General features: G+C 47.0%; 1 protein-coding gene across 2 annotated transcripts; it reads left to right on the top strand.

Moving 5' to 3' along the window:
* Window positions 1–1,620: 1,620 nt before the first annotated feature.
* LOC135370677 (O-acyltransferase like protein-like) lies at window positions 1,621–16,878 on the top strand. 2 transcript variants are annotated; one of them, XM_064604467.1, is made up of 15 exons: window positions 1,621–2,441; window positions 5,686–5,855; window positions 6,768–6,879; window positions 6,961–7,048; window positions 8,564–8,682; window positions 8,786–8,959; window positions 9,722–9,815; window positions 9,887–9,982; window positions 10,424–10,589; window positions 11,287–11,366; window positions 12,091–12,216; window positions 12,294–12,414; window positions 13,093–13,273; window positions 13,991–14,133; window positions 15,213–15,546. In XM_064604467.1, exons 1-15 carry the CDS (start codon window positions 1,937–1,939, stop codon window positions 15,240–15,242), a joined length of 2,205 nt encoding a protein of 734 aa, XP_064460537.1. In that variant the 5' UTR covers window positions 1,621–1,936; the 3' UTR covers window positions 15,243–15,546. The 2 variants fall into 2 exon arrangements, with proteins under 2 accessions (XP_064460537.1, XP_064460536.1); XM_064604466.1 differs by lacking the exon at window positions 15,213–15,546 and adding an exon at window positions 15,563–16,878 and having other exon boundaries at window positions 1,623–2,441.
* Window positions 16,879–20,437: the final 3,559 nt, after the last annotated feature.

The following is a 20,437-nucleotide window of genomic DNA, read 5'->3' as shown; positions in this document are numbered from 1 at the left end:
ATTCAATTCATCCCATTCCTTCGTGCTACCAGGTGCCTGGTGCTGCCATACGGTGACGTCAAAAAGTTAGCCAATCACGACCTCCGGTGCAGACGAGTCCCATGCGGCTTCTCACACGAAGTCGACCTGCCTTCTACTGGAACACGGGTCTTGGACTTCTATTACGTTTCTACTCATGGAGCCCCAGCAGTATCTAACTCCAGGCTATAACATTCCATCCAAATTACACTTTTCGAGACTACTATAGTCGTGTTCAGCTTAAGAAGGAAAAGAAATCTAGTCCGTCAGCTCTCAAAATAATACTGCGCCGCAGATATAGGATGGTTGGACACAGATAGGTCACGATCCCTCCTGCGCGAGATAATGTAATCCATCATACTGACTCTGCTTCAGTATTGGCTGTGGGACTGTCTGCATGACGATACGCTGCGGCAGAAAGTGCGCTCTCCTACTGATGGCGCATGGTGGCACTGCAGTATTTCTCCTGGCGCACTATTGCGTCTCCTTATTCCCAACCTCGTTAGTTGACGGACTACATTTTTTATCCTTCTTAAGTTGAACACGACTATAGCTGGATATTGTAACGATGTCATAGCTTCACGAGCCTTCGATGCTTCAGAAGACTCTACGGGCCTAACAGGACCAAGGTATGACTAGTAAAGCTTTTATGTTTCATGTATAATAGCGTCATACTCAAGAGGCAGTCCTCTCACTTCGTAAAACATTTCGGTTTTGTCCAGGACAGTACTGTAAAAATGTTGGCCAAACCATTGCACGCCGACAAAAACGTGGCAAAAAAGAAAAGAAAAATACATTGGGACCAATGTGTGGTCCGGACACTAGTCAGTTTCATTCTGCAAACAACTTGTTTTAAAAAGATAGCTTCATTGGGCCAGGCACTGTGTAGATATACGTCCGTGGCACCCTGTACAGGGCCACGTGACGCCACGTGATAGTGAACCACGTGACAGCCAGAGTGCGCTCGCGGCACGCTGAGATCTGGCTGAAATTGTATAACCACTATACAGCGAGAGTGGAGAAAGAGTTCCGTTTTGGGTAATAATGTAGTGGGGCGAAGTACAAGAATGCTCTGCCCCCTGTAGTACCTATAAAAAGATATCACTGAGGGACAGGGACGAAAGCGAAAGGAAACGTTAAAGAGAAGAGAGATGAGAAAGAGGAGGAAAGTAATCACTATACAGTAACAATGTAAAAAAAATTACACGATTCCACCAATAAAAACGTAATAGCATTTCAGAAAGAGTTTCGCCAAAAATTTACTGCCAACGATGGTCCTAAGCGGCCGCATTTGAACGAGCTCGCACATTCTCCGAAGGAGCAGCCCATTGTTGTATACCAATAACGTTTCTATATACTTTAAGACACAACAGGAATCATGCTGAAACGCTTTCAGTCATCCACTCTATATTTATTCTTAATCAGTCGTTCTCCTTCCGCTGTACAGGTTAGAGGCTTCTTTCTATACGCAGATGACTTACAGCGATAGCAATATTACCTCACAAAATTATCACGCGATAACTCGCTATAGACGTCTTTCGCCACTTCCTCTTCTCCGCGCGTTCGGCGCACCAGTCTCCTCCACAGAGACTGCTTGCACCGATAAGATTTCCCAACAGGAAAATTCTGTGCGACAGACTTCTACTCTTGTTTTTGCAAAACGTGCCAGCCTTGAAACCTTGTTTTTCATGCAATCTACCTTCGCCTTTCCGTTCAGTGCGCGATTATCCTCATTGGCCGTTCACCACCACTGGACCTTGATTTGTCGTTCCGTAACGCGCCTTTTCTGCGCGTCGTCTGCTTCAAATCGACGTCGTCTGCTTTGAAATCTTCGTCTGCTTCACATCGACGTCGTCTGCTTTGAAATCGTCGTCTGCTTCAAATCGACGTTCACATATAGACTCTTCGCTCAGGGAGCATGCTGCTGCTTCTAGTACTCGCGCTTTTCTTTTCTGCTTCTGTGCGTGACTTGGCAAGTGGACAGGATGACAACGACTCAGCGACATCTGGATTCGGGAATCATCGGCAACATCAGCATCTGGTGCACGCTACAAGAGCAACAAAATCACCTGATAGTGGTTTGTTAAAGATACGAACGTCACGCGAAAGTTATGGTTCGGACGTCCCACGGAGTGCCGATGCGATCTTGAGCGACAGACTTCAAGATTTTAAGTCGGATATCCTGCCCACGGGTCGTACAGGACGCTCTGTGGATCCCAATGTGACATCGGTGCAGCGGCCCACCCGCGTACAGCTGGTTGATCCCAATGACGTCCTCTTCGGGATCTCCAAGGATTTTGCGGTCAAGCTGATATGGGTCCTGGAAGAGCTTCTTGCCGCAGACGTGATCACGTCGCAGTGCATGTCCAGCTTATTGGCGACGTACAGTGGTATCCTTCGCGATGACGTTTGGGCTCTGATGTGTGAGTTGTCTCCAAGTTCCGTTGTCCTGGGAGGCTTGTTGGCGCGACTATACCGTTCGGGTGTTTTCTCTTCTTCTTTTTTTGTGTGTGTTTGTGTGTGTGCCCGCCGTAGTTCTTCCTCGATCACTCCCACGTTTGTTCCCACATCAAAGTTTGGCGCCAGCTACGGGAAGGTAGCGAGTCAGGTAGTCCAACTAGATCTCTCTGTTCCGATTGGAGAAACAGAGATAAACTAATATTTGCCGGGACAGTATTCTTAGTGAGTATACCGGTTATGTAGCGTCCTTGAGAAGGACACGCTTCGGCCGTTTAGAAAATATGGGTGGATTACCTCTGGGTGACCGCGTAGATGGTGCTGCAAGTAATGCGCTGTCGCTTCGTGCAGGTCGAGAAAAATAAAGCGCTGACAAGGTAAAGTAATCGAGTTACAGCAAACTGATGCGAGCGAAAATTGCTGCTTAATACATCTTATAAATCGCGTTAAATTGTATGGGAAGGCTTGAATTGAGCCGAATAATTGAACTGAAAAACAAAAACATGAAAATGTATATAGTTTGCTTAACTACTTACTGAACTATAATTACTCGTTTTTCTTCAGCTTGTTTAACTTTCACTTGCGTCATTATGCTAACAACTGCATATATAGGGTTACATTTTCGTGATAGCACCAATTACCAATCGGTCGATGCATTTATTCGCAAAAATCCCTGCGTCTCCTTTCTTTACGTGACCGTCAGAGTTAGAGCTTAAAGAAGCTTTCACTGGAGACGGATGTGCATGCAATGATAGCTGCGTTTGTGGTGTAAATACACGGCAGAGCCGTACCGGTAAAAGCGTGAACCCGGTAAACTTTGGGCTTAGCGCCTCCTCCTCTCCCCCATGCTCTCCGGAAGTACGTAGAACCTAAAAGAAGACTGCGTAACACCTTTATGCAATTGGAAACGCATGCAACCGGCGTCTATAATTAAATAGTTGTGACCTTTTTGCGTCCGTAGCGAACGATAGCATCGTATATCCCCAGGCACTTCATTCACATTTTTCTCTTCAAGGCCTACTGGTTCGCGGGTACCGTCTCCCGTATAGTTAATTGAGCTCATTACATTGTGGATTTCCTCTTGGTACCTCAGATTAGGGATGCAAAATTACCAGAAATTTAGAACTGTTGGAACAAAATTGTCCAAAAGATTGTGCGTCCAACGTATTTAGAAAACGTGGCCGAGTACCATCTTGAACCAGGAAGGATCGCTCAGATGTCTCACAAGTATACACTAGATGAGTACCAGTGATGGGTAAAGGACCTCAAAATTGTACTTAAAGTAAAGTACCAAGTACATGAGATCATTTTTACTTGAAGTACAATACAAAGTACAAATGTACTTAAAGTAAAGTACCCAGTAATCGGAAAATAACTTTAAAGTAGAGAAAAGTACTTAAGTACTTTGGAGTAAAGTACCCGCAAAAAGTACTTAAAGTCCAGCACAAAGTGCACGTTCAAGATTGTACTCGAAGTAAAGTACAAGTACTCTGGTATGTACTTAAGTACTTGGTACTTTAGGTACTACCCATCACTGATGAGTACCCCAGGAATTTTTATTTTATTTATTTATTTGTTTACCCACCGGGCTTAAAGCATTGAAGAGGGGAGGGGCATAGGTTACAGCATTAGCTAGAACATAAATATCTATTAACAGAGCAGTTGTAATTGAAAAACTATACTCTAAACTGACAAAGGTTACAGAACTATACAAGCCTACAAACAACAACAGAAGAATTGATATTGTCAGCATGTTAATACGTATAGAACTAACCATAGTATAACCATGATATTAGTTAACAACGACGTCAATGATTATTGCAAGCGAAGGTGATCATATAAGGCCTTTTTGAAGTTAGAACTCTCTGAAATCTAAGTTATAAAATCGGGGAGGCCGTTCCATTCTTGAGAAGTCTTACGCAAGAAGGAGACAAAACATGATTTGGAACGACAAAATGGGACTTGCACCTTCTGCCTATGGTCAGGTCGAGACGAGATGTAAGATGGGCGCGAATACAGAAGAATGCAATACTTGATTGTGGTAGTAAATTTTATGAAACAATGAGAGACGTGCTGCCTTGCGGCGAGTGATAAAGGCGGCAAGTCAAGGGCAGATTTCATAGATGGTACGCTTGCTGTACGATTATCATTACATAATTCTCTAGGTTTCTATTGCTGCAAGTCAAGGGCAGATTTCATAGATGTTACGCTTGCTGTACGACTATATAATTACCTAATTCTCTAAGTTTCTATTACAGTGAACCCTCGTTAATATGACCCCCGATAATCTGACATACGCGCTTTACGACCATACTCTTGGGGAACAATGCTGTGAAACTTCTGCATATCCCCCCCCCCGTTAATATGACAATTCCGCATTATGACCAAAATTTTCGGGAACGACCATGGTCATAATAACGAGGGTTCACTGTATAGGTATCTAATCTGATCTAATATCTCATCTAGGCGTATCTCTCACGGTTTTGGGATTACCAAGCGTCAGATTTCCCCGGGAGAGAAAGTGTTAACGTGCACGAAAACCTGGAAAGAGTGGTGCAATTTTTTCCGCCCCTGGTGTGAAGTGCGGACCCCATCTTTCATGCCGCGACGAGAAATTTTTGCATATAGTATCCCTTGAAAGTTTTCACCTACACTCTAAAGACAGAACTTCACCACACAGCACGCTGTGCGACCAATCAGTCTGCACGAATGATACGATTATCGTTTCTGATTCGGAGAGAGAGGTTAGGGCCGTACGCCTTTTTCCGTCAATTTGGATACGTATACGACAATTGACACAAGGTGCCGGTGGTGCTTCTGAAACTGCTCGCCGTAGTCGGCCAAGCTCCTGCGGGTGACGTCACGACTATCGCAGTGGGGGTCGTGCGTCCTGGGCCGACTTCGTTGTACCTGCATTCGTCTTAAGGTGTCTGGGAAAACTCAGGGAACACACCCAGACAGATCTCACTCAGATCAGGAGTGAGAACGGTATCGTTCTGTCGAATGATTGGCACTCGGCGTGTTTACGTGGTGAGGTTAGGTTTAAATTATTCGAATTATTTTAAGTATTCCAATTACCTATGTTGAAAGAGTAAGCGAGACTAAGCGGGCTCCAGATCTACTGTAGCGCCACCTGCATATTTTATTGATGCTAATCGTCCCGTTTTTATTTTTAAAAATAGGTTTTTACTCCGATGGTTTTTATTTCAGTCCTGGATTCAACGGGCAAAGTTCCTACGGGTCTCCTGGAAGGTACAACCACTAGCCTGGGTTCCTACGATGAGTGTCTCTTCATAAAGACTCCCATCGACGTACCAGGTGGTACGACCGTTGTTGGTCGTTACTGTATGCTACGCTGGAACATCACCGATGCATCTGAGGTAGTCTGAGCGTCTGAAGCAGTCCCGCAAAAAATGTTGTCTGTTCTGCACATCTTTTAAAACTATGCCGCTAACGAGCCATCAGTGTATACCGGGTGTTTCAGTTAAATCCCCGGACTAAATAATTCGCGAACGGGTGCACCAGTCGAAGAACTTTCTTTTTTACAAGCGTCCGTCCGATACCACCTACAAGCTCCGCACCCTGTGAATGGGTGGGAGACGCTCATTCTTTAAATAAAAATTCAAATGGGTTTCGTGAAGAAAACGAAACTTCTAAAGCAGGGCGCCGTCGGCATTAAAGTGAGCACTACCTCTTTTAGGACCTGCAGTGGACATATTTTAGAGAAGAATCTGCCACCGAAGCGGGTCATTTGTTCCAGTAATTAATTGGTTTCGTTTTGCATATTTTTGTCGCGGTGAAGCGCAAAAGGACGCTCTTCCACTCCCTTATCCGCCAATGAATTACATCCTTATGCGCTTCGCTGGGACTAGCCGCGAGAAAAATATGTAAAACGAAACCAATTAATTACAGCAGCAAATGATCCGGTTCGGTGGCAGATTTTTCTCTAAAAGGTGCCCACTGAAGATTCCAAAAGGGGTAGTACCCATTTTAATGCCGGCGGCGCCCTACTTTAGAAGTTACGCTTTTTCACGGAACTCATTGGAATTTTTATTTAAATAATGATAGGCTCTCGCTCATTTACACGGTGCGGAGCTTGTAGGTGGTATCCGACAGACACTTACAAAAAAGAAAGTTCTTCGATTGATGCACCAGCTCGCGAATTATTTAGCCCGGAGATTTAACTGAAACACCCTGCAGATGCATTGGAAAAAGAACGATGTCCCAATAGACATATGTATCAGTACGTCCTCGTATTAATACCCTCATTAACATTTTTACCTGCTTCTCAGTTTCGTAGAGTATCCGAAGACCCTGCTCAACAATATGTCCGAAGCATTCAACTTGGAATATGCATTCCTTCACAGTGTACCGGTGATCACCTGGCCGCTGTTGCAGCTGAAAGTGAGGCCATACATTTCTCCGAGTGCGAGGTGCACATAAATAATAATAGCTCATATGTCTTTATTTGCATGTCATATGTAGTGCTGCAAGCGCAATACAGCTCCGTCGGGGTGTCATCCTGTCGCAGCAGGCAAGACCGTGTCATGAATAAGGCTCATGTCGCAATAATGTAAGTGCATAACAAGTATGCATGCAGAGTAATGTACAGATGTTTGGGATATTCTAATCTAAAGCATGGGTTCACCGCATAACACGATCGGGGGAAACAATTATCGCTCGCACTCAAAAGCCCTCTCCCACTCGTTCTCAAGAAGGTGGACGCTGCGGAGAGGCCTCCGATTGGTCTCCTCAAGCGATCTCTGACGATGATTGGACAAATCATATTTGCATGGGGACCAATGAGAGAGCGCTCCTCATTGTCGGCCTTCTTGAGAAGGAGAGCAAGAGGGCAAGCGTAAATTGCGTTTCTTTCTTTCTTCTTTTTTTTTTCTATCGATTATAAATCACGGACGACGCAACGGATGAGTCTCGTTCCTTTTATGCTGGTGCCAAGGTAACGGGATCTTTCATTCCGTGGCGAGAAATGTTTGCACTTTATGATATTCCTTTAACATAAATGTAGAGTATCTGCAGGCGTAATACGTCAGCAAAGTCCATGCATAGCCAAAGATGCAATAGGTTAATGCGACGACAAAGTAGGTGTTGTTGGAGAAATTTGCTGCGCTTTGTGTCGAAAGCACAAGCTTTTTAACGCTAGTGGAACGAGATCTTTGCCCGTGTCTGAGATTTCTCGTGTCTGCATTCATAGCCATAACTATTAATAAAGGAAATGGCTGCATCTTTGGAAATTGCGTCAAACGCGTGTTAAATGCGGTGGCTTTATAGGGATATCGTTTGCGCAGTAAATCTTTGTCAAAACTATTCTTGAAATGCTATTAAATTTTTATTGAAACGGCCTGGTAACGTCTTGTGAAACTGTGGTGGTTACACAATTTCGGCGTGTACCGCAAACACAGTGCGGCGATCACGTGGTGGTAGCACGTGACTGTGCCACGTGACTGGTCACCTGGCTCTTTGAAGCCATTAAAACCGGTCAAGGCACTACAAGGGTGGAGGTGGTACAGCTTGCGACATACTTGTCTGAAATCTCCAGCCCGGGGTCCAGCAGTCCCCTATCGGCAGTGTCGCGCGCGAAGGAGCTGTACGATTATCGCCTCCGAGGGGATGCAACGCCACCAATCGGGAGAGTCATCTGTGATACTTGGGCGTCGTATGCTAGCATTCTTTCCTCCATGCTAGCCAGACGACGCCCACAAGGCCCATAGCGCCCAACTATCACAGATGACCTGTCCCGATTGGTGGCGTTGTGTGACAAAGCTTCCCCTCAGGGTCGATAATGGTACAGCTCCACCGCGCGCGACACCGCCGGTAGGGGACATCTGGGCCACGGGTTGGGGATTTCAGACAAGTATGTCGGAAGCAGTACCTATTGAAGAGTACGCTTACATAGACTCGATAACGTATTTTGCTGCTGCTCTAACGAGCCGTCGTGTTGTTCCCGTTCCATATGAGATACGAAATACTGTGTCACCTTTCCTTTCACCTCTCCCATCTCATATCCGTGATTCCCTTTTTTTTTTTTTTTTTCTCGGCACTTACGGGTCTGCAACTTGTTTATCCACAGATGTCTTGTAAGCTTGTGGTGCACGGTAATCGTGTTGGCAACACTGATACACATCTATTGGACACACGCTAAGCGAGACTCGAGGAAAGCTAGAGGAACTCCAGAACGCATCAACTGCGGTACGTTCTGAGACTTCCTGTTTCGACGCAATTTGCGTAACGGATTAATTATGTAATCAGTTCTCGTTGATCACGTTGTGTTCTTCTTATTATCCGCCATTAGAACCTTTACTGGAGAAAGTAATACTCGGACTCTCGGCCATCACGAGTACAAAGGGTTTATTCGAACCGGAGCGATGCAGTTCTCCCAGGAGGATTATCCATGGCATTAGAGTAGTAGCGGTGCTATGGATTTTCCTTGGACAAACATACGAGCTTCAGACCTTCCAAGCACTGAGTAAGTACATCACGTAAGTACTAGTACGTAAGTGGTAAAAAAAAAACACAAAGAAAAACGAAGGAACGAAACTAAAGAAAGAGACAGAGAGGTCTACGCTACGACAGCTTGGTCTCTGCGCAAGGGAGAGGGTAAAGTTACAAGAAACCACGTGACGACGTGCCCGTCCAATCACATGGCAGCAATATTCGTAGCTCGGCATACGTCCACTAAAGAAACCACGTGCGCTTAACCTTGAAATATTGCGCCCCCTCATTTGGGAGAGGAACTAATCAGGACACTCCACGGGCAATAGAGGAAAGAGGGAAGCTGGGGAGCTGCGCAGAGAGCGCGTCCACTTGCATAACGCATTGCGCCGTGAGTGCGAACTATAGAGGGCGCTCTTACTTGCATACTTGCAAGTCGTGTCCACCTGTACACACAATTTCTATGGCTGTGTCTATGTGATTTTTCTTTGCTTGTTAAGCAATCACGAAGGAGACGACAGACATAAAAGCTAGCCCGAATAGATCCACATAACGCGTTTGCGCAACACGGACGAAATATACACCGAATAATACACTAAAAAGTAAAAGTGCACTGTTTAATGTTCAGCGCATCATCAGCTTCTGAAAAAGTCCGGTTGTTTTCTTTTTCAGTGTTTTCCGAATGAATCGTCAGAAGGTTTCACCCGTTCATTCGTTTTCAATTGCTCTCTAAGTGAGGAATATGGTTCCAAGTTCACGTTGTCGATGCATGAGCAGCGTTACATATTTCAAACAGGTAGTCCAGACGTATACTATTCCTGGCGGAATTGTCCATTGTATTCCCTGGTCGTCAACTGGAGCCTTGGCTTCACGGTCTTGTTTCTAGTAGGGTAAGCGTCGTTACTGACATCATGGCGCTTGTGACGAGCTTGGATGACGTCCATTGTCATGTGTTTTACAGGGGTGTTATTGGAAGCAGCGCAATATTGGAAAAATCTACGTCAGGCATTGGAAGCCTTACCTTGACAGCTGTCGTCCTTCTGAGGCGATACATCGCGTAAGAAATGTTTCTTTCTCTACATTTCTTTTTTCTTTCTAACGAACACTCCAAGCAACTCTGTGTCAACCACTATGCCGAACGGTACAGTTATCGATTGTGCGGTTTGGGGCGTGAGGCGGGCGTACGTCCACAACTAACATTGCAGCTAATATGTTGATTTTGTTTTCATTCTGTACGGCATAATGGAACAAAATTCATCAACCTCCCGTTTTCAACAACTCAGGGGCGAGAACGTTGTCATTCCGGGTGATGGTTGGCTAGGAGCGTGCTATGTGGTGCAGTTCATTTTTAAGAGTGTGGTTAACGAAGTCCCCGCTTTGAAGCAACTTTTCAACAAAAACAAAAGAAAAAGAGAGCGTCCGTGTTAGATTATGTAGCTGCATATACAAGGCTGAGCATCATCAGAGCATTCGCTTTCTTCTTTGCGTTTTCCAACAGACTCACCTTTCCTGCTATATTAGTGGTTGGAATATTCATCCTCCTTCCTCTGCTTTTGGAAGGCCCATTTGCAAACGATATTCTTCCGAAGCTCACATCACCCTGTTACCAAGAGTGGTGGACGGTCCTGCTCCACTTCAACAACTGGAACGGCCTGCAAGACATTGTAAGTGTAATTTCGTTGTCTTCTAGCTGCATCCGGGCACAGGACGATAAATATCGTAGAATTTAATGCCTACCCGTTGACCCCATAATACTTGTGAGCCCTTCAACACGTCATCCCTAACACCTTAAATGCCCCAAGCAGCACATCTTGACCAAATATTGGTCCAATATTGACAATATATTATATATTGCCATATATATTTCCACCCAAGCAGCACGACATCTTGGCCCAATATCGGCTGAATATTGGCAATACCGGCCTAATCTTGGTCCAATCTCGGGCCAGTATTGCCGATATATAACAAATATTGGGTCAATATATTTTGCTGCTTGGACGCCATGCCAATGATAAGGGTAGTGGCCAGGAGAAGAACAGTCTCTGTTCGAAATATTGGCGGCTCTCAAAAGCAACCTTCTGTATGGTGTGACACTTACACTGCGAGCGTGTGTGCCCATCGAACAAAACATTTACCCCCGAAGGGTATAAAAAATTAACGCGCACTCGTTTTCCTTTATACTGTTGCTCCGTGTATTTTCATCAAAAATTTCTCAATGCCGTTTGAAACTCGTATTCGACGCAAAAAGGAGCTCACGTTTCGTAACTGATAACGCTTGCACAAAAGCGGCAAATTGAATCGGATTCCTTAACGGGATATCCACACTCCAACCTTCATTGACTTGTGGTGGTTGTGTTTCAGTGCTACAGGCCACTGTGGTACATTGCTTGCCAGTTCCAACTCTGCGCTATTATTTGCGTACCTATCATCATCCTTGTAAGGTAAGCAAGCTTCTGCAAACGTTCCTTTAACCTCAACCTCGTGTCTTCACGTGTACTGCTAAATGTGGGGAATATCCTGCGACCTAGCCGCAAGATATTTCGTAGCAGACGACAGGAAAAGACGCTGACGGTGTCGTCTGCTAAGTGCGCAGTACGTCACTGACGATATTCCGACACCGTGTGAATACTCAACATAACACGAGGCGGAACATTGGCTCCGTGAGCAGTTTTTGCTTTTTCTTCCACTAGAATGTTCCGGTGAGGATGTCGCTTGGCAAGGTGTCAGCAACACAAAAGGAACGGGATTTATCCGTTGCACCGTTGGTGACGAACGAAACCGCAGTTTACCCTTTCCAGCTTCTCTCTCTCTCAAGAAGTGCGGAACGGCCGCTCATTGGTCTCCTCAAACGATCTAGAACGATGATTGGACAAATCGTTTGAAGAAAGCAATGACAGCTAGCTCCGCATTGCTGCCCTTATTGACAAAGAGAGAACAAGAAAAGCGGGAGAACGAAACGCGATAGTACTTGAGTTAGGCCATCGTCGTGTGATGCTTCGCAGAAGACGCTATGCTCTGGGGCTTTGTGAACAAATTGTCTGTCTACTAAGTGTTTTGGAGTCAGTTAGCTTGCTATATCATAGATGTCTGTATGGAGAAAGTATACTTTTGATGCATGCTCTACATTTGCCGTTTTATCACTTCCCATTGATGAATTATTTTCAGGCGCCCGAATATCGGTGTGGTTGCCATGGCTGTCTTATGTTCTGCGTCCCTTGTCGGCGTATCTGTTCAGGCTTCGCTGTATGGTTATGATCCTTTCCCGACCCTGCTTCCAGGCTATGATACGAGGTAATGAGGCCTATTGGCATATTGAGCGATAAACAGTAAATTATGAATACTAATATTAAGCAAGCACTTTGTTACAGAGATGCTTCCAGAACCCTGTCGTCCGTACTTTTTCTGCCATTTCTTCACACACCGGCAATAATAGTAGGTGCGGTCGCTGGATACTGGGCCTTGAAGGACAACAACAAGAGCCGCAGCACAGTAAGAATATGTTATGTGTGCGTGTGTGTTCTAATCATAGTGACAAAAAGAAAAATCAGGAATGCGCGAATCGTTGATTTTCGAGGAGCGGCCCGAGTCGCTGCTGTGACGTAATCGGGTCGTAAGCTCTCATTTGTCATAGAGAAGGAGCCGATAGCGTCACAAGCCACCTGATTGGCGCTTTCATCGTCTCCCTCTGCGTCAATATGTGACGTCAACTACACTCATTCTCTTACGGAGTCTCTAAAGGTGTGTAAGGGGATCTGGAGCACGCGCCGAATAAAATCCTCTCTCACGCGCTTAAAGGTCGTGTTTTGTGGAACAACCCCCAGCAGAGAGAAATGAAAAATTCAACCAGCACTTTCTGGGCGAAAGGGAAAACTGAAAGGAGAAAAAGCAAAATCGATCAAGATGCGTGGCATGGCAAGAAAAATTTTGTACAGCCACCGTCAAACTTAACTGTAACACGCGGACACGTAGGTTTGAGCCTTTGTGGGCGTTTGGGTTGGTGTCTGCGAAGGCCCCTGTTGACTATGAAGACGGCTGTACTCCTTCGTGTCCGACACCAACACTTCAGTACGTTCGATTTTGAAAACATTCCGATTCGCTCTGCTCGTATACCCTTCGGAGTATGCGACTTATTCGAGTTGATGAATGCCTTCATATCTTCTGTTCCAGACTTCCTATTTTTTCTACTGGACTGCGGCTATTGTCTCACTAGTAGCTGCTCTCTTTTCTCCCTACATATGGGACCATTGGATTCCATCAGCGCCCTCTGCAATGTTCTTAGTGGGTGTTAGGTTCCTGTTGGCGTGCAGCCTTGGATGGTTGGTGTTTGATTGTCTTCGCAATAGATCTAGTAAGTCAAGGTCCTTTTTTTTTTCTTTGCGCGATGTACTTGTGTGTCAATATTTGTTATACGAGGTTGCTAATGTTTATAGCGATCATACCACATACTACAGCGATCATGCTACAGCTGCGGTTGGTTTAGAGATGCCGTAGAAAGTAAAGCAAACTTCCGAACAATTTTAAAGAAAATTCTACATCAAAAGATCAAGAAAGTATCGTATGCAAGTATGCATATGAAACAAAATACAAATTATTTCGGCTTATTTTCTTAATGATAATATTATCATAAACACTATTCAATGTATCTCCGGAACACATTTCATGAATTGAAGTTTAAAACAACTCATGTACACTAAGCTTCATAAAAAATAAAAATTCAAATCTACTGACAATGACGTCAGCTATAAAAGTTCATTATAAATACCTAGTCGTGAGCTTAACTGAAGTATTTTCTATGCTAACTGATTCTCAGCTCGCTATGGTGCTCGTTTGGAGTTCGTACCTCAAGCACATTCTTTCAACGTTCGTACACGCTGCAAAACACAGGATAACAGACTTTGCGTGCAGCATGTCATTGGCTGCATGCATGTCAAAGAATATGTCTGACTGTTATCGTCATAAGAAACCACGTGACATCAATTTTAAAGTTCGGAGCGTGTCTGGACTTCAACTCTGAAACGCAAGATCCACAGATGCTACACGTATTATTATTGTTTCTTCGCCGCAGGTCTGCTGAGCAGAGTGCTAAGCTGTCGATGTTTCGTGCCACTTAGCAGACTCTACGTACCAGCGTATCTAGTCAGTGCAATGGTAACAATGTCACCGTCGCTCACAGCGAGGGATCTCATTTACGCCAGTCATTCAGTAATAGTAAGTGCGACTTATTTTTTTCCTCCTTCTGAACCTATTCCATATACTGGCTCGTGGAATGTTTAACATAATTCAAATCGGTGCTGACTGTTTATTGTTCTTCGTGATTGTTGATAGTTTATTGTTCTATTGTTGTAGGCATTTCGCTTCCGGGAAATTTACGCCCTTTTCGAAATTTTCGCTTTCCTTCTGGGAAATTTACGCCCCCACCTCCCCGTAGACGCCGGCACATAGTAGCAGACGCCACCATCGACCCTGCCGTCTGCTAAAGTTGGGCGCGAAAGGTTGAGCAAACGCCACCTAGGTACAGAAGGCCTGCTTATTGCCTCCTCTTCCCTCCTTCGCTACGTGGCCAACTGTGTCTGCTACCGCGAATCGCCGTTCTGCGAATTCGAGAACTCGCAAATAATTGCAGCTAACTAAGAACCTGGAGACCCTTTCCAGAAAATCAGTCTTCAGAAAAATATGGGACCGTTTTCCGCTTTATATTAAGTTTTTCCCATTTAGTACGCAGGGACGTTCAATCACTACTCGCAGACGACAGTGGTTTGTCTCCACGGCTACGACGGCTGAAAGCTCGTTCGTGATTGGCTACCGCCGTTGAAAACACGATCCTGATTGGCTGACCCTTATACGTCACGTCGACTGCCAGGCAGGCTTTTCTATCTAGGTGCTCTTGGTTGACACTTGCACCCACGTGACAGCAGAAAGCTGTGACGTTTTGCGCATCTTCTGCTGGAATTCTCTGGGAAATATGACGCTCGTGCGAATACATGGTAACAAGGACACTTTACAAGTTAGCCCCCCCCCCCCCCCCACACACACACACACGCGCGCGCGCGCGCGTTTTCATGAATCAGAAGAAATTACGATATTGTGATGTCATGTGATGTGATGTGATGTGATGTGATGTGATGTGATGTGAATAAAGAAAAAATGGGGATGTTAGTTTCCACGAAGTCAAACTGGCTACCCCAGTACACTTAATACAGAAAGTTCAAACCGATGATGCGATTATGAAAACACAATGGGATGATGTCCAGAGACGAACAGAGATGATAATGGAGTTCAACATGTAGGTCAAAAGTTCAAGAGCTGCGCCCAAGTGAGAGTAAAGTGGCGGAATCGCCGGGGGCACACAGGACACATCACACATTCACCGTGTCATAGGATGTCCATAAGCCCGGTTGCATGCCAAAAATCTTCAAGTGCCCTTAGCGCCTTGTCGGACGAAGGAGGACCTAATAGTTTCGTGATGTCGAAGGCTCGGGAGTCCACACGAGAGATATTGTCCTGAACGCTCTTTGCCTTGATTGTATTGTCTTGATGATCGTGGTGGTGATATTCTGTTCTGAGAAGCATTCGATACCGTTCTTTAGTGTTCTGTGTGTAATATCCGTTACCCTTCATTTTTCTGTGCTTGGTGTAGCTAGGGCAGTTTGTGCAGAATTGCATTACGAGCTACCTGCTGGCCTACATACTCTACGTACTCGCCGGAGGACCAGCGAACGCACTGAAAGACGCCGTCTGGAAGTTCTGGGTAACGTCGTCCAATCAAAAGGCACCACTCGACGAACTGGACAACAAAGTGCGGTTCCTCTCTGAATTGCTTCAGTCCAGTAAAGCGCCGACAAGCGACAAGCCACGGCCACTCCACAGAATAGCCTCCCTCAAGGATATGGTCGTCTGCCATTTGTGACATTGCAGACGACAGCTAATTCTTTATTATGAGGCGTTGTCTTGGAAGGCAACCCTGTTAAAGTGTGAAGTTTGTCTTGCCGGCTGCCAGTGCAACTGCGTGCCGTGGGACAGTGGCCATTCCAGGGGGGCGGTATGGGGCGATCGCCTCCCCCAAATCATTAGGTTACGCATTAGGTTTCTTCCTTTCCTGGAACGCCTGGTCTGGATACGCCTCTGCTGTGGGAATACTACCCACAGGGGTTCTGGTCCTGGCCTATCCGTGTCACTCAGCCGGCCTCCACTTCATCCACGCTCCCTGTGGCTTTCAAATGCAGCGCCAATACGTCGAACTAGGCGCTCGCACGTCAGGCTGGAAGGAGATAAAGTCGGACGTAACCGGCCATATCGGATATGTGGCATCTGATCTCCCAGAAGGCTGCGTCCAGTGACATATCCGGAGACTCCCCTGCACGTCCCAAATGTATGACGACAGCTTTCTCCCATTCTTCTCTGGGCGTCCCCTACAGGGGGGCTTTGTTATTTCAGCTTTAGACACATGTCAGGAATGACACGTAAGGCTTTTTTCACTAACCGTAATAATTAATTACCCCTCCCACGTGATCCCGACACTGAATAAACCACTGGCCGCGTCTATATCCCACCAGGTAAATCGGCGTTTCTCGTGATGTCCACCGTACTTTGTAAAGGTACTTCAAGCGCGTAGAGCACCACCAAGAGGGAATACCGTTCTTTACATCAGCGCAGTATTGTTATCACTCATTTTGACCATCAGCTCCAAGGGCATTACTATCTCCAAGAGATAGAAAGAGAGCAACGGGTAGCAAAATGGTTATTCCAAATATCATGGTCGCTATTCAGTGAACCTTGTGTTTTGTGACTGTCACATTTTTTTCAAGACCTAAAGCTAATATGGGACAGTAAAGTGGCCATCAATAATATCGTCTTCATTCTTCTTGACCTCTTTGTTGAACTTGAATTTGTGGGGTGGATGTTGTCCCGTGTGGACAGAATAGGTGACAAATAAATTTTGCTGCTGAATTTGAAGTTTACACTGCAGTGTACTCGTACTATGTATGTATTAGACACTTTAGTTATGAGGTATCGTTCCACTCCTATAGAGTGGAAAACTTCCCCACGTCATCGTCAAAATATAGTTGTTGTTGTTGTTGTTGTTATGCATACATTCGTGCTCAAGTTAGTGGAAAGCAGTGCAGAAAGGTGTAAGAGGGGTTACAAAGATGGTTACAAAATAGGAGATTTTACAGGAAATTTTTTGGGAAAAGCAGGAAAATTTGCAGGAGCTTCTATACCGACACGCCCGCTCTATAGATTTTCGCACCCCTAAAATTGGGCCCCAAAATGTATCATTGAGTACGGAAGGGTCCCGGTGCTGTGCCACAGGGACAGGACCTATTGGCGTAGTCGCTATATAGTCGTGTTCAACTTAAGAGAGCAAAAAAATCTAGTCCGTCAACTACATACGCGTTGGAGATAATGAGACTCAATAGCGCGCCAGGAGAAATACTGCAGCGCCACCATACGCCATCAGCGGGGGAGCGCACTTTCTGCCGCAGCGTCCAATACGGGAGCAAAGTGGATATGATGGATTACTTTCTCTGGCGCAAGGAGGCAGCGTGACCTCACTGTATCCAGCCATCCTATCCGCTGTGCAGTGATATTTTGAGAGCTGACGAACTAGATGTTGCCATATTCCGCTTTTACACTGTGGGGTAGAGCCGGGCGCAAATATCTGAGCTCCCAACTGTCGACTGGACCACTGTATAAGGTACCTGGAGCCGCTACCGATAGCGCCACAGACCGGAAGCAGTTGTTATCGTTGATTGCTGGAATAAATTTTCAAATTTGGATTCATCGCTGCCGGTTGGCTCTTAGTGGCCTAGATGGTAGGAGCATTGGCTATCTTCCAGGCAGTGAGAGCCGAGCCGTGTGTACACATCATCCACGGGCAGTCATCGCATGGGCTGGTGGAGTGCTCGCGCCAGCGGCGTAGTCAGAAAAAGTTCCGGGAGGGGTTCTATGGGGTTTTCCATGGGGGAGGAGGGTTTGTAGAGGAGGTGGAGTTCCTCTACATGAGCCCCGACCGGCGATGATGGTATGCCACGGAGAGGCGATGACGGTGGCCTATCTCCATGGCCGCGCCGGTGGAACTGAGGCAGGTGCTTCAGGCGCGTGGCCATCTTCGTCATTGTCCACGGCCCGCTACAGTGCTCCCCCCTCAGACGCGGAGCGGCGATAAGAAAGATGGAAGAATCACGTCTATACCGGAGGGAGAGAGCGTGTCAGCGGTATCGCCCCGACCGGCGATGATGGTATGCCACGGAGAGGCGATGACGGTGGCCTATCTCCATGGCCGCGCCGGTGGAAGTGAGGCAGATATGCTCCAGGCGCGCTACAGTGCTCCCCCCCCCCCAGACGCGGAGCGGCGAGAAGAAAGATGGAAGAATCACGTCTATACCGAAGGGAGAGAGCGAGAGCGGCCGTGGATGACGTGCACTACCGGACGAATTCGTGGGACAACAGAATACCCGTTGCGCGAAGCTCTCGATGAGCGAGGCAGATGAAGGGCGAATCGTTGGGCGTCAGAGTCGTGGCCTGGGGTGCCGCAACCGGCACGGGAGCGTGAGCTCATAGGGTCCCAGAAAGTGATTCTGCGTACCCGTGAGGACTGCCGTGAAAACTGCCGAGACGCCGGCTAATGCGGGCCGTGGCGTCGGCGTCCGCGACTGCCGAAACCGGCAGGCGAGCACTTTGCTCTGTTGTCGCGGCCGCTGCGAATGAGCGTCGAGAGGCGGAAGGGAAGTGGCGGGTAGTGACTGTGCCGGGGTCCGTGCACAGCGCAGGGCGGTCCCCAGGATTCGTCAAGCGATGGTCGGTTGGAGGATCGTATGACCAGTGACCGGTTGGAGCGTTGCATGGTCGTCCGAATCGGTACCGTGGAGGGGGGCGGTACGTGAGCGTCGGCGCGTCAGTCGACAGGAGAAGGTCAGTCGTGATGCTGTCGTCGTGAGCCGGACGGTGAAATGCTGCACGGCTGCAGAGGTGGGCCGAGCCGTGCTGGACGGTGAGGCCGCAGACGGAAAGCCGCCGGGTACGTTAACGGCGGGGTTTGCGGGCGGTGGGTCCAAGTATAGGGCGCTGTGGTAGTGCTCGTCGAAGGCGTCGTCAGGAATTTGGGATAGTAACGAGCCGAATTGCTCCGAACATGGTGTTCGTTGTTCGGGTCACCAAATGTAGAGGAGGTGGAGTTCCTCTACATGAGCCCCGACCGGCGATGATGGTATGCCACGGAGAGGCGATGACGGTGGCCTATCTCCATGGCCGCGCCGGTGGAACTGAGGCAGGTGCTTCAGGCGCGTGGCCATCTTCGTCATTGTCCACGGCCCGCTACAGGTTTTCCCCTCGTTTCACTCTCCCATGTGCACCACCAAAGGTACAATTACGGGAGGGTTGAACCCCGAACCCCCCCTGGCTCTCGCCATCGGCTTATCTCGACTCGCTTCTTTGCTCATGAAGAAGGTGAGTGGCACATCAAATTCTAGCGAACACACTAGGAGTCAACTTCCCTCCGTAGCGACTCTTGCGGAGCTTCGTTCGCATGGTATGGCGCGTACAAAAAGCAATATCCCCTTGGGAACGGTGTCGTATATAAGATAGAGTTTCCGTCGGTGTAAAGGGAACAACCTCCATAGGCAGTTCTCCTGGTTGACGACAATAAACACGATGGTCTCACTAGATAGAAATCCCACCGCGTACATGATCTGGAGCAGAACGTCGTCACAGTGCATCCTAATAAGGGGGGGGGGGAATAGAAAACATGTGTCTCGCTCAGACTTTGCAAGGCTAGGGGTTATTGTAGCTATGGTCACCAGACCACCTGCAAGACCCTCAGGTATATCAGCCATGGGCGGGTCCAGGCCCTCACTTTGGGGGCGATCGCCCCCCTAGTGAGGTCGATGGTCCCTGGAAGGGACGCGACCTTCGGTCCTACTTTTCTTTCAGTAAGAGGCAGTGAACAAGTGCCCACTCGTGGAACCCAGCCCTCCCCTTCCGATTTGTTTCGGTTTCAGTCTGTCTACCAACGTCATGATGACGTTTCTCGGGTACAGGTCTATTCGTCGGGTGGTGAATTCAGTCCCTCACCGTTTCTTTCCAACCAACCGACGCTTTTCGCAGCTGCGCATTTCATATTCGCAACGCTGTCGTATAGGCTTTGGTGGTTCCAAGAGTGATAACGGCATACGAGATAATACCATATAATACCTTCTAAGCAACAAAGAACAAAGGAATAAAGATAGCCCTAAAATGTGGACTAACGAACAGGCGAGATACTAGCCCTTCAATTGCGCCGTGGCGAGGTACGTTCAGGAGCTATAATCACATCCTGCGATGAGAAAAAAACAGAGCCAAAAGGACGTTCAAACAACAAAGACAAACATTGGGAAGAATGGAACCTCTACAGTCTGCCCATTTCCAATGCAGAACAATGCTTTTTTTTTTCTTTCTTTTTCGTGCGTTTTACGAGTAGCATGGAGTTCAATCATATTCTCCGAAAGCAAGAGGTAACCTTCGGACCAGAGGGAAA

Source organism: Ornithodoros turicata, chromosome 10 (genome assembly GCF_037126465.1).
Source record: "Ornithodoros turicata isolate Travis chromosome 10, ASM3712646v1, whole genome shotgun sequence".
In the NCBI taxonomy this organism is placed as follows: domain Eukaryota; kingdom Metazoa; phylum Arthropoda; class Arachnida; order Ixodida; family Argasidae; genus Ornithodoros; species Ornithodoros turicata.
Note: the sequence above shows the minus strand (reverse complement) of the source record. Positions and strands in the feature narration are given on the sequence as shown.